Below are 14626 nucleotides of genomic sequence, written 5' to 3'. Positions count from 1 at the left end.
ATATACCTCATAAACCTTAAGAAATCAAATTGAAGGATAAATACATATATATTAACTGGTACTTTATTTATAAGATTTATAAGATTTATAAGATTCAAAATTTATATTATTAAGTTCTTATTTATCTTTATCACTTTAATATATTTACATTATCGATCGCATGATTGATTTATTATCCATGAAACGAATATGTCAAATATGCCAGTACCGAGCTTTCAATTTTTATTAAATTTTGCTTCTAATTTGCTTGCTCGTTGCTAAAAAATAGTTATTTCTTATTTAATCCTTTGTTTCAAATTATTTCATATATGAAGAAATTAATCTTGATGTAAGAGAGCGAAAAGTTAATATACTTTGTGATTATATTTATTTTCCGTGATTTTACACATTCTACTTATCTTTTAATTATTATTTCCACTTTGTGACTATATTTATTTTCCGTGATTTTACACATTCTACTTATCTTTTAATTATTATTTTTGTAAAATATAGTTAAGTAAAGAAGTATTTTGTAGATATGAAAAATCTTTTGTTAAAAAGAACAGAATATCTGGCATATTATTTCTTTTATATCATTGATATGTTTTTTTTAATAGGTTGAAATATACTTGAGTACGCTTCTTTTATATTTAAGTCGTTTGTATTACATTGTTTAACTTTAATCTCGTATTCTTTAATGAGTCGATAATGAGTGGAACATCCCGCCGCAAAGACGTCCGCGTTCTTAGAAATAGAGCCTACAGCCTTTTCCCTGGCGGATTGTGAAATATACATCAAAATGATTCATAGTGCTTACGTCCGCATGACCACTACCACATCTACTTAGGTTCGTATTAACTACAGATATAATTATCCGTAGACGTAAGCAACGTGTTCTCTCATGAATGTCTTTCCTTCGAACCGATCGATTATTCAGCTAAGCTGGATATTTCCAATTTATCGTACATAATCATCTCGATTAAATAAAATAATAAGTTTTCCTTGTTCATAGTCTCGTCCGATATTCCGATTCGACGTTTGTTTACAGAGGCATGAGTACGTACGATATCACAAGTCCAAAGAACGTTAACAAAAATACAAGAAATTGTATTTAATTAAAGTTTATAAAAAAATATAGTAATAAAAAAAATACAAGAAATTAAATTTAATAATATCAAGAAATTTTTTTTGGATATTATTTTGTGTCGCAATTATATATTCAATATTGTAATGGTTTGCAGGGAGAACAAGTGTGAAAATGTTTATCACTTACAATTGTATTCTATATTCGTATATATTTTTATAAAAGTGGTTATGTTACGAATTATGAATTACGAAGCGCTCATTGCTTTGTAAAAATCATAAATCAATGGTATGGAGAAACAATACTACGCCGCAAGGAAGATCGCAGCTATACCGACATGTACATACATCCACAATGTGCATCACCATGTATGTACTATAAATAAACTTAAGCATAGGCGTCTACTACAAGATATACAAAAATTCATTGTTCTAAAATTGCAAATTATTATCGCGCTTGTATTTGTATTACGCATCTCGGTGTGATAAGATGAAAATATTGAAGCTCAGCATTTAAATAACACCGATAATCTTAAAATGAATTAATTTCCGATAAGAAAGTATTTAACTTGATTGTTGATTTATGGAATGTTTTGTTTTGGAATAGAATTTAATATCTTGAATTTAAAATTTTATTTATATTACGTGTCTGGGCGACACAATGTAATAAAAATATTAAAGATCAACATTTAAATAGCACCGGGTAATCTAAAGAAATTAATTTTCGATACGAGACAATTTAATTTATTTGGCAATTTGTAAGACATTTTATTTTAAACAGTCTTTAATATTGAATTTTGAATTTGAAATTTTATTTCTAGTAAAAAACGAAGATTATATATTTCGCTGATAATTTAATTTAATAAACAGATTTTATATAAATCAAAGAATTTTTATTACTTGAAAAAATTTATGTGAAAAAATATATAGTTTGATTATAATCAACATTGATTTGAATACTTAGAGAATTATGAAAGATTATTATAGTTAAATAATTTATTTTTTATTCCTTTTGTATAAATGACATACATTTTCATTATTTCTTTTCGAGATAAATTCTTTCTCAATTTTTTTTTAATTTTAATTATGGTTCTAAAGAAAGTCTTTTTTTACAACTTATAATTTTTGCTAAAAATTTTTTAAAACCGAACAAACTTTCAAATTCACAATGCATTAATTTTTAAAAAAATAAAAAAAAAATCAGTTTAGTTTATTCTTTGAGAAAAAAATACATAAAAGCAAAAAACATGATGTTAAAAAGAGCATTATTTAACATTATATTTCTTAATAGTTTTTCTTTCTGTTTTTTGTTTATTTCAAATTAAAGTTACAAATAGAATCTAATTTAACGATTCCGAAGGAGTTTAAGTAAATCGAAATATATCGAAATATATCGAAAGATCATCGATAATGTATTAAAATATATCGAAAGAGTATTATTTTACTTATGTTTTATATTACATTCATTTTATCATATTTATCATTTTTATCAATATTTTATGTACATCATTATTTAATGTACATTTAATTATAGAATATATCTTTAGCATCTTTCATGTTTTATAAACTTCGGGATAAAATCACCAAAAATATTAAAAATATAAATAACATTTAAACATAACATGATTAGGAAACGTCTCATCAACTTTTAAGCATACAGACTATAAAAGAATTATACATTCAAAATCACTCGTTGATGTTGAAATCGTATAAGAAATCATTTCTTTTATTTTGTTTCTATTCTTTTTATTTTCAAGTAAAACAGAAAATTATAATAATTTTCAAACAATAAGATAATAGATGGTATTGCTCGAATGAGATCTTAGATATCTTACGTAATTTTTTGTTTACAATCACATCACGAATCATTAACAATAATTTTTAAGTTTCCTATGAAGGCGGAAAATACGGAAAAAAAAGGACAGAATTAATACAGTTTATTGAAAAGTCCCTGAAGAAGACGTGGTTCGAAATCATTCCGATGACGAATTAGCGTGAAGGCTCGTCCACTTTTTGTAAAGACCGACGCCAATGAGGTATAAGCAATTATTGCGTCAGTTATCGCGACTCGACGCACAGCGGTGGTGATTGGTCGCGGCTGCGGAGCGGGAAATCCCCGTTGAAACCTGCTCGACCGCGGTTGTCCCATTGCAGTCTCGTATTTGTCTTCTTCGTCATTCCCCGAGTAAAGACCTCGTGCTCAGTCGTTCGAGAGAAACGTGTGTGGAGGGATATCGTTGTCGTTGTCGTTGTCATCGCCGTCACCGTTGCCGCCGCCGCCGCCGCCGTTGCTGCTATCGTCGTTCGTCGATATCGATAGCAGTCGTATAACGTCTCGTATTTTTAGTTAAACATCTCGGAGCGATGTGTTCATCCCGGGCAACATCGACGTACTCCGCGTGAATTGCAACGCACTTTATGTTTTTAACACATCTGGTTTTTGTACGTGCGATTATCGTCCCGCCAACATTTGTACTGCGAAACGGCGCTCGATGCGACGCTGATATAGTTCCCGCTGGTATTATTTATATGACAAAATTCAGGTGCTAGTGTATCAGATTTAAAAATGGATTCGTTTAACAATTATGGCAGGAGCGACCTGTCGGAGGTGAGTTTTAGTAAAAATTTATTTTTGATAAAAGTGTCCACGTGCGCGAGTTAACGTTGCACATTTTTTAAGCGTCACATACCATCCGCGCGCGTGATCATTGATTTTTCTTTCGTTATTTTTCCGCATTTCCCTGTATCTCTCTTTTATTATTTATTTTCTTTTTATCATTTAGTAATGATATCGTATATTTTTCTAATTTATCTGAGAGTTTAACTTATCGTTTTATATTTTAATAAACAAGGCGAAATAAGATATAAATGTTCGTTCGACACAACTTGGATTAAAGCGATCGCAATTTTAACAACGATTAACTATTTGGTTCATTAAACCAATCGCGATACACACGTTAATTAAGTGTTTACGCTTCTTATATTTATTTATTCCCGATTTTATTTTTAGCTAAAATTAAACTCAGAAAGGCTCCAAAATTATCAAATAAATTTTTTATTAATTTTACAATATATGAGTTAGAATTGTAAATATCTACATAATATCGAATCATTCAATTATTAAAAAAAAAATGCTATTATTTGAATTAATAATAATCAAATCCGAATTCCGAATAACCTGAATTTTAATATCACAAGAATTAATTTCGACAATTCAGATTACAAAAAATTTTAAATTACAAAAAAATTGGGCACAAAAATAATAGTAAAACACAATATGTTGACATTTTTATATATTATAAATTTTCGTATATCATATATATATATATATATATATATATATATATATATATATAACATAAATACATAACTATATATATTTTATGTATTTTTAATTTTTCAATTAATTCAAAGAAAATAGGAATAATATGTAAAAAACTTTGGGAAATGAAAAAAGAACAAGAAAATTAAACTCAATTAGCGTATTTATTTTTTGCATTGAACGAGAAGAGAGATCTTCGATTGGATTTGAACAAATTCGCAGTTTGAAATAAATTTAATTCTTGGAATTTATTAACATCTTTTTCAGATTATTAACATCTAAATGTATGAATCATTTGATAAATTAATTGTCCGCATATTTAATTATTGATGAGATCAAGATTATATTTATAATTTAAATTTCGAATATATCGACGAATCGTATTTTTTTTAATTCTAAGTTAAGTGGAATATATAAATTCTGATAAAATTTTTTAGTTTCGAACATTAAATATCTCAAATACGTCATTCATCAAATTTGCATTTAAAAATGTCGAATTTGTAATTTTTAAAAAATCGTTCATTTTTCGATATATAGTTCGAAACTGAATTGTTTGATTTTAATTTTCTCTTAACTTCTTTTTCTTTTTTTATTAAATGTAGTGACAGAGTAATTACCAATGAAATAAGATGCTGTTACCGAGATATTTATCTTACAACTTGTATGATTGCAGATATATCCATCATACATTAATTTACACGAAGATGAGAATGACCATTTACTCTTGGACATGGATTCTTTGCTTCCCAGACGAAGCAACTTCTTAGCAAGTCGCGGTTGCGAACTGGATAATAAGAAATGTTTACTCGGTAATGCATAACAGGAAAAATGATATCAAATCGATTGACAAGAAGGGTATAATTGCAAAATCATAGAACAAAACAAATTTTACATTTTATTTTCTTATTATTCGAATCTTCTTTTATTTTTTTCTCATATAATTATCTAAATTTTAATTGATTTTTTTTTTAAATAAGTTTACCTTGAATCTTAATCAGCGTTTGAGGAAAGTCATTTTAGTTACTCATGCAATTTAAAAAAATTATAATTTTTTTAAAACTACGGCGCGCAAACGATAATTTATTTATTTTCGAAAAGAAATTTATTTATTTTCGATTAACAAAATTATAAAAAAATTTCATAAAATTAATAGAGTATTTTTCAAGAAAAAAGTATATATAAAAACTTTGAAGATTGTTTTGAAGATTGTTTCAAAAGTTTATTTTGGTTCATAATCTTATATTTCTTACAATGATTCATCTTTTTTTTTCTCGTCCAGTTTAAATCAAGATCGTACCTAGAGAGTACTATGAGATAACAAATATTAAATAAAAATTTGTAACGTTTTTTAATTTCGTGATAATTTGCTTTTAATTATTTAAATCGCAGAGAGAATTATATATATGTATATATATATATTTTTCCAATTTCTTTTTTTTTTTAATTTTAAAATTATTTTGTATAGCTCAAAATACGCATAAAATAATTAATTTCTTTTTATAAAAAGAATTGATATTTTGTCATTTTCAAGTGTGCCTTTTTTTTAATAGGAAATTTTAATAGGAAATTAAATTTGGATTAGAGGATTAATCTTGATTTATTCGAATATTATTTCTTTCACATTCCTTTTTTCAAATTTTTACGTATTTTTATGTATTTTACGTATTTCATTATTACTTTTCGAGGCAAAATGTTACGTTGGAGATAGAATATCATAAAACAAGCTTACAACGTCACTGCAAAAAGCAATAACGTTAATGTATTATCACGTCACTTGCCTATTGTAACTTTTACATTCAGGTCTTGCTACTGGTCTGCGATTACCGAGCAGCGATAGCTGGTGGGGATTTCCCGGGACTGTTTAACGTTGACGTATTGCATCGATTTATGGGAAACCGCACTGACTTTAGCATTTAATCGTTTGATCGATCTAAAACAACATTTTCGCATTCGGAATATATTTATGCGATTTTAATACGTAAGCAGCAAATTGGCGACATTGCCTGCGAATTTGATCTCTAATGTCTTCTCGATAGATGTTGAAAGAGAGGAGATCGACGGCACTGGATGGTCCGACAAACCTATCAGAAACTGGTGTCAAGAGGAAACAATAAATTGGCTTATGTCAGCTGCATCGTATATAGGTCAACCTTACAACTCTATTCAGCACAGCCTCGCCGTGTCTGGGAAGGAGATCGTTACTTTTACACGACAAGACTTTATCCATCACGATCCTGTATACGGGGGTCGGTTGTATGATCTTCTTCACTCACAACGCACATCAAATCTTTGTACGTACAACACGTCACTGACGCAACAGAGATAACACGTTTAGAGAGCTGCCTAAAATTTCGAATTTAAAATTTTTTGTCAAATGTAGTTAACTTTTTTTCTGTAATTTTACGATACATTCGATATTTTTATTCGATATTTTGATGCCAGTTAGTCAAAACTTAATAAATGAAATACGATACAAAATGATTAGCGAATGTGGCAAGCCTAAAGAACTGGATTTTTTTTATATAGTACCACCGTTCGATACCCTTCAACCACAGTCGGAGGACGAGTATGCGCGAATCAATTCCAACAACATATCCGGTAAATTATTAAGAAAACAAATACATTTAGAAGAAAACTTAATTATAATTTTCTTAATTTTGAATAATTTTCTTATCTTTTTAGACGCAGAATCAGATAATAGCATCGAAATTGCAACTAAGAGATTGCCTGGTAGACCAAGGGTATTAAAAACAAAGAAAAATCGTAAGTAAAACTAAAAAATATTTACCAATAAATAAACTGATTGAGACAATTGTATGAAATAATAAATATATTTATTAAACACCATTTACATGATTCAATTACATTTACAGCCGCCAGTCAAGGAAAATTATGGGAATTTATTCGAGATTTATTACGTAATAGAGAAACATGTCCAAGTTTAATCTGTTGGGAAGATTATTCGCAAGCCAAATTTCGCTTTGTAAAAAGCGACGAAGTAGCAAAACGATGGGGCTCACGAAAAGGAAATACAAAAATGACTTATGAAAAACTTAGTAGAGCTATGAGGTAATAATAATAAAATTTTCAATATGCTAACAGATGACTCAAGAACATTTATTATTTCAAAATGGGAATTTTAGGTATTATTACAAAAGCAAAATATTTCTACCAGTACTTGGTCGAAGATTGGTGTATCAATTTGGACCAAACGCAAAAGGATGGCAAACAGATAACCCGAACTTTCGACATTAAAATATTATCAAAAAAGAATCAAATTTCTAACGACCAAGTTGACATTGTGAAGTCAAATGTTACGTGTTTTTTAACACGACAAAAAACAATCATTGTCTAATATTCATTCATTATATGCTCGTTGTATACTTTAAGCATTGTTAAATATACTTCTCACGCATACAGCCAAAGATAACAATATAATAGACCAGATCTTAATGAACATAAAGGAAGAGGAGTGAAATTTGAAGAATAAAAAGATATTCAATTTCTTTTTCTTTTTGTTTTAATTTCTATATTTTTGTGAATGAATATTTTATATTTCTATCACATTCATCTTAAGTTTTACAAAAATTGATTATATAATTGTGATTATACAGATTTAAAAATATAATTAAAAAGTATGTATAAAGAATAGAAGATGGATTATCTAACAGATAAACAGATAATATGACAAGTAGTTTTAAAAACAAAATTAAAAAGACACACGCGCAATTCTTTTGTCCAAATAAGAAAGTTATATAATTCTTCAAACAAATACCATTCCTTACCTATTGTATTGTGATTGTCATTTGTACATATTTGCTATTTATATATAAGAGATAAGGCATTTAATTGAGATTAGAGGATACATCATTGTTAACATTCTTACACATGTAACAAACTTTTAAAAATAGTTTAACGAAAATAAATTCGTCATTATCATTTATACATCTAAATTTATATTACATGTTTGTATAAAAACGACAGTCTTTACACATATCATAAATAAAATAAAGTTATTTTTCTTCTATGAAGGACAGTTTTATTTTCGCCTTTTGTTTGATTTCGATGACATATCTGACGTTGTTTTTCTTTTTCGAGGCTACAAAAAGGAAATATTTAACAAAATTTCTTTCAATGAAAGCATACAAAAATCAGAAAAAATGTGGTTATTAATGCACTTTTTTAAGTGATTTAAAAAATTACCTTTTTTTGTAAATTCACTTCTTTTTCTATTAATTTATCCTCTTTTTTAGATGAATCGTCTAAACTTTGATCAATATATTGGAAGACAAAATTTCTTGTATTTACTGTATGAGAAATAGAATCACCTTGTTTTGCCAGAGAAGCCATCCTCGCTAACGACTCTTCTCCTCGACTTAAGAGTGAACGTTTTTTTATAACATTCTATAAAATATATAATCGTATGTTATAATCGTTCATGAATGAAACAATTCACACTTTTATTCACACTTGTAAAAAATATGGTAACATATATATATATATATATATATATATATATATATATATTCTCATAAACATTGCTTTATTGATAGTAAATTAATAATCTCACATATATCGTCTGGGATTTTTTTCCGATATTTTTTGGCCCATTTAAAAGATCTGTTATATTCCGTGGCATAATTGGTTCCATATTCTCGGAAGAATCTATTTGGTTAAGGGAAGTATCTTGTTTTTGTGATTTATTATCCTTGATTTTTTTAACTGCTTGCAGTCCAAGTTTGAAAATTTGACTATCGCATAACTCATCCTCAATTTCATTATTTGAAGATTTCTGTAAATACATAAAATACAAAAAAAAATTAATAAATTTAAATATTATGATTGTTATTACATGCAATGGTTTTATACCATTCTTTCCTCAAGAAATTTATCTCTTTCGTGTCTGAGTTTACTCCACTTTACTTCTTCTTCATCATCTTGCATATCTACCCAGCCATCATTTTCATTGACTTGTGGCAATTCAATATTATTTCCCAGTTTATCTAATAAAAGATAATGATATAAAATTGTGTATACATATTAAAGTATACAAATAATCTATTTAAAAAATTTGAATTTTATAAAATATTCTGTGTGATAGAGAAAGTATTTCTTGATCAATCACGGTATATTAATAAATTGCAATAATTCAACAAATAGAAGAAAAAATCGTATTCTTCTTACCTATATTTCTCCACTTGAATTTACGTTCCCGTCCTGCTCCATCAGTATGTAAATCGCCATCCTCAAACAATAACTCCTTAAGCAATCTAACTTCCCTTTTATCTTCATCCAATATCTGTTTCATATGAATCTTTTCTAATTGATCTTTCACTTTGTGTTCGTCTATGTGTTCATCATCAGCTTCTTCAAATTCTAATTTATCTAAATCCTTTTCATCTTCATCAGCAGAATCCCAATCGCTCCCACTTAACTCGGCTTCTTCTTCCAAAAAATCAGCAGCAACCTTTTTTATATCCTTTGCCGGTATAGTAACTACTTCATTTTCCTCGGAATCGTAGTCTATATATTGTTCTTCTACCTCCTCGTTATCTATATCGTTGTTTTCTTCATCAGATAATGATTCATTTTCCTCTTCTGAATCAGACAAAGTTAATCTTTTGGTTGGACGCTTTTTGGGTTTTAAAAATGTATCTTCTTCATTCTCATCATCTGAAGAAGCAATCCTTAGTTTTAATTCCGATTCCACCTCCTTAACTTTATTTGTTTCCCTCATATAATTTATAGAGTTATTGGAATCTTCATCTGACACGGATTTCATATCTTGAGGCGTTTTGTTTATTTTTGGATTTTCTGATTGTGTAACTAGTTTTGCATTAAAATTTCCAGAGCATAATTCAGATTTACTTGGATGTAATTGCAATATAGTTGTGTTGGATTGTGAGAATAAATCTAGATCGGTTCGTTGCGTGGATTCAAATTTACCTGAGCACAATTGCATAAGATATTCATCATCGATAGCTTCCTCAATATCATCGAACAATTTCTTTTTTAAAACATTTTTATTTCTGTATATGGGCTCAGAAAACTCATCGTTCTGTGTATTTTCCAGAAAAACAGACTCATCTTTATCAATTAGACATTTTCTCTTTTCCGATGAATCTTTCTTATTGGAATCTAAGGTAGCATTCAATACACTTAATTGTGTTATAGGAGAAACCATATCGAGCATACTTGTTTTTGTCAATGGTGTCTTACATATTTGACTTCTTGTAGCAATTTCATGTTGTTGATAAGCGGGCATATTGCTTTCACTCTCACTCCAATCATTATCGTCGCAATTTATTTTAGGTGTATCTGTCTCAATATTCAGCTGATTATTATCATTCTGCAAATAACTCAAATTTGTAATATTTGAATCGTCTTGAGAATCTTCAATTAATTGATTCGTTTTATTATTTTTGGCAGTGTCAAAGCTTTTATGAACATTAGCATTGTTATCTTTAGAATTAGATTTATTTCCATTGTTCATATTTGTCTCTAAACTTTCTTCGTCTTTTTCTCCTTTTTTTTCATCTTCATCTTCTTCGTGATCAGACTCAGTTATACTATCATTCATATATGTTTCTTCTTCTATACTTATACTTGAATCTTCATTGTCTGTAACCTCAGCTTCGTCATCCGCAAACAGGCATTTACTCCTTTTCTTATCTTTAATGCAAACATCATTCTCTTCAGGTTCGCTTTCTTCACTGTCATTCGATTCAATACTCAATTCACTTTCTTCTTGTTCACTTAAATCGCAATCGTTTTCGATTTCTTCATGCCATTCTTCTTTCTCTTGCGCTTCTAATTCTAATTCCTTTTGTTTCCATTCTTTGTTACGTTTTAAAGTCATTTGTAATTTTAAATTTTCCTTTAAACGTAATAATTTGGCTCCAGGCTTATTCAATTCAGAATTATCAGTATTAATAGATGCCGTGTATGAAAATACTTCTTTAATTGGAAGAGGACCATTCTGAGTATTTTGCAAATGTACTACAGTTACTTCTGATTTATTATTAATCTGTTTTTTTGTGTTAAGATGTTTACCAAAAAATCTATCTAATAAAGAATTTACACCGTTTACATTTGGTTTTGCGTCTGTTAAATCAATAATCATACCCGGCGATCCTTTTAACGTAACTTTTGAATTGGATATTAATGTTGGTAATTTTTTTCTATTAGATGAAATCTCATCTTCAAATATTGGAAGTGGCAAACCTTGTACATGACTATCAGATTTTTCGCTTTCGTTTGTTGAAGAATTACCTTGAATATTCGATTGAGCATCACTAATTAAAGTAGATGATGACATATCATTCATTTCAAAATATCGTTTATCATTTTTATTATTTTCATCATCTACTATAATATAATCATCAGAATTTGTAACTATACTATTTGATTCATCATTATATCTTTGAGGTATTTCAGCTATTTCTTTATTAATTATATTAGGTGTTTCTAATATTTCTGTTATGTCTGTAGATGAAATTTTATTTCTATATCCATCAGTTTTTTTAGAATCATTTTGAGCCACATTTAATATTTCTAATTGATGATTATCTACCTTAGTATTTGTCATAGTTTCTGATTCTTTTCGATTGACATCAACGGATTTTTCCTCATTCAAAGAAGAAATAACAGTTTCAATTATTTCTTTCGTCATTCTTTGTTTATCATGATTTATTTTAGAAACATCATTTGTTTCACTTTCAATATCTGTATCAAATAATTTTCTCGGTAAACTATGTTTCTGAAAATTTTTCTTATGTTTATTTGCTGTCTGTAATAGCAATATATCTGATCCATCATTTAAATTACAGTTGTTATTTGTTAAGGGGACTAATTCTACATTTTGATGATCGCAAAACCCTTTTTCAGGCATACACTTAGATGCATCAAGATTTAAGCAATCTTTTAGTTCAATTTCTTTTTCGTTATGAGAATTTTGTACATTTGTTTCAATGTTTTTAGGATCTTGACTACATATATGATTAATATCTGTTGAAGACACTTCCTCTATTTTATTTGTAGAGAAAAAGTTTTTTGTATTCTTACTAACATCAAGTATAGATTGTTGTGTATCATCTTCCGAATCTGAGGATTTGTAAAAAAGTTCTGCTTCTTTTTCCTTTTCTGCAACGACCTTGCTGTTTAAAAATCACAAAATGCAAATATAACTTTATATTTTATACTTATATACTTTATATTTTAAAAATATATATGAAAAATACACACACACACACACACACACACACACACACACACACACACACACACACACACACACACACACACACACACACACACACACACACACACACACATATATTTATTTATATATATAATTCATCTAATGTATTTAAATATATTTGTATATTTAATGTATCTATATTATCTAAAACCTTATTATCACAGATGACATCTTAAGTTTTACAGCTGTTGAAGGTGCCTTTGGGAGAGCAGTTGATATTTTTTTTCTATTCAAGAATTCTTGTAATGTACGCTGTTTTGGTCTATGATAAGGTAAAGAAATTTCTGTTTCTCTTAACAAACGTTGTGTCTCGCTGTGTATCTGACGCATTGCCTCATCTTTGGAAGCTCTTATAGAACCCTATATTATAAAAAATTTTAATATTAAATTTAAAAAAATTTATTTTATATTAATTTCTATTGTTAATCTAATTTTAGAATAAAACTTTAAGTCTATAGTGTTTCTAAATAATAAGTATTAGTAATTCAATGTGTTAATATTATATTAAGTTTTATACATACATAAAATCTTATTCTTCTATCAAAAAAAATCATTTAGTTTATTATTATTTTCACCTTATTTTGAAGATAATATGCACCTTAAATTTCTATTACCATTGTAAATATTTTGCAAATCACTAAAATAAATATAACATGTTATAGATATATATTAAATACCTTTCTCTTTTTAACAGATTTTTTTTTAGCATCCTTAGTTTCAGATATTTCTTTAGATGTATTAAAGAAATTGTTTTCTGTTTCCTCCTTTTGTTTTTCATCTTCAGATTCTGAATCTATTAAGTCTCGATAGCTTCCAGTCTATAATAAAAATAATATACTTAAAACATTTTTTTACATGTTATTTTAAAATTAAATGAATAAACTCTATATTCCTCTAAATAATTATAAAATAAAATAATAATAAAAGTTATTATGTCTACTTACAGCAGTACTTACAGGATTATTATCTGTTTGGAAAAAGTTGCTATTAACATTTGTTTGTATATCTTCTTCAGATTCACTGTCTATTATTCTTCTTTGACTTCTATTTTTCAAATTGTTTTTATGTTCTGTAATCTGTAATTGTTCAGTTGATTCACAATGTTCAAGTGATTCATCATCAGCGATGCAAGATTTTTTACTTAATGTTTTATACAAACTAGTTTCTTCCTCAGAATCGCTATCAATGAAATTTAAAATGTTCTTTGGCACTTTCTTAGCAGTATCATTGCCATTATCCATTATGTCACATTTTTCATAATCAATTCTTAATTTATTCTTTTCATTAGATCCATTGAGATCAGCTTTATCACTTGGATGAAATTTGTTAACTGAGATACTAGAAGTTTCATTATTTTTTAACTTTTTTGGATCATAACATTGATTCTCTCTATTTAATAATGTAATGTCACAAGTAACGTCTCTTAAATTTTCATCAACATTTCTTTCATCTTCTTCAACATTTTCTTCATCATTTTCTTTATTATTTTCTTCATCTTTCTGGTTATGCGTTATTACTTCTTCACCATTGCACTTCCGAATATTTTCGAAAATATTCGATTCATCGTGATTTTTCGTATTAAAATCTTTAGTGCTTGAAGAAACTTCTATTAAATCAGAAACCGCTGAAGTAGGAACAATTAATGCCATTATGAAAGATGAATGAGAAAGATTTTATCAGACAAAATAAAGATAAAACAGAAATTATAATAATATAAAATTCACAAATACAGTTTTTTTCTTAAATAAATGGATATGTATAATTATACAAGAATGTACTTCATCCGACAATTTCATCTTATAACACGGTCCATCGTAAATGACACTGTGCAATTGCGCGCGCGATCTGATTAAGTGTGCTAGAGAATTATTCCTTTCACGTATGCGCAATAGGTTTTGTCCATGTTACTTGTAGGGACCTATGATGCACCTAGATGCACAGTTTCAATTGGACGCAGCCAATTCCGATTACCCGATTTTCTG

At 27.9% G+C, this 14626-nt stretch overlaps 2 protein-coding genes across 8 annotated transcripts; one reads left to right on the top strand and one right to left on the bottom strand.

Annotated features, from left to right (window-relative positions):
• The first annotated feature begins 603 nt into the window (after positions 1–603).
• LOC105426061 (ETS homologous factor) lies at positions 604–8411 on the top strand. Of its 5 annotated transcripts, none has more exons than XM_011637125.3 (8): positions 604–826; positions 1221–1431; positions 5058–5193; positions 6421–6675; positions 6911–6982; positions 7067–7147; positions 7258–7453; positions 7528–8411. In XM_011637125.3, the coding sequence occupies exons 2-8, from the start codon at positions 1354–1356 to the stop codon at positions 7637–7639; spliced, it is 930 nt and encodes a 309-aa protein (XP_011635427.2). In that variant the 5' UTR covers positions 604–826; positions 1221–1353; the 3' UTR covers positions 7640–8411. The 5 variants fall into 5 exon arrangements, with proteins under 5 accessions (XP_011635427.2, XP_088927391.1, XP_088927389.1 ...); XM_089071263.1 differs by lacking the exon at positions 604–826 and adding an exon at positions 862–1035; XM_089071264.1 differs by lacking the exon at positions 604–826 and adding an exon at positions 2949–3670 and having other exon boundaries at positions 866–1431.
• On the bottom strand, positions 7887–14522 carry LOC105426093 (uncharacterized). Of its 3 annotated transcripts, none has more exons than XM_089071255.1 (8): positions 13589–14517; positions 13322–13462; positions 12796–13004; positions 9569–12540; positions 9254–9387; positions 8955–9176; positions 8588–8788; positions 7887–8483 (listed from the first exon to the last, which is right to left on the bottom strand). In XM_089071255.1, the coding sequence occupies exons 1-8, from the start codon at positions 14291–14293 to the stop codon at positions 8424–8426; spliced, it is 4644 nt and encodes a 1547-aa protein (XP_088927381.1). In that variant the 5' UTR covers positions 14294–14517; the 3' UTR covers positions 7887–8423. The 3 variants fall into 3 exon arrangements, with proteins under 3 accessions (XP_088927381.1, XP_088927382.1, XP_088927383.1); XM_089071256.1 differs by having other exon boundaries at positions 13601–14517; XM_089071257.1 differs by lacking the exons at positions 7887–8483; positions 8588–8788; positions 9254–9387 and having other exon boundaries at positions 9018–9176; positions 13589–14522.
• Positions 14523–14626: the final 104 nt, after the last annotated feature.

This window comes from Pogonomyrmex barbatus, unplaced genomic scaffold (genome assembly GCF_055798465.1).
Source record: "Pogonomyrmex barbatus isolate J1 unplaced genomic scaffold, ASM5579846v1 scaffold11, whole genome shotgun sequence".
Lineage (NCBI taxonomy): Eukaryota > Metazoa > Arthropoda > Insecta > Hymenoptera > Formicidae > Pogonomyrmex > Pogonomyrmex barbatus.
Note: the sequence above shows the minus strand (reverse complement) of the source record. Positions and strands in the feature narration are given on the sequence as shown.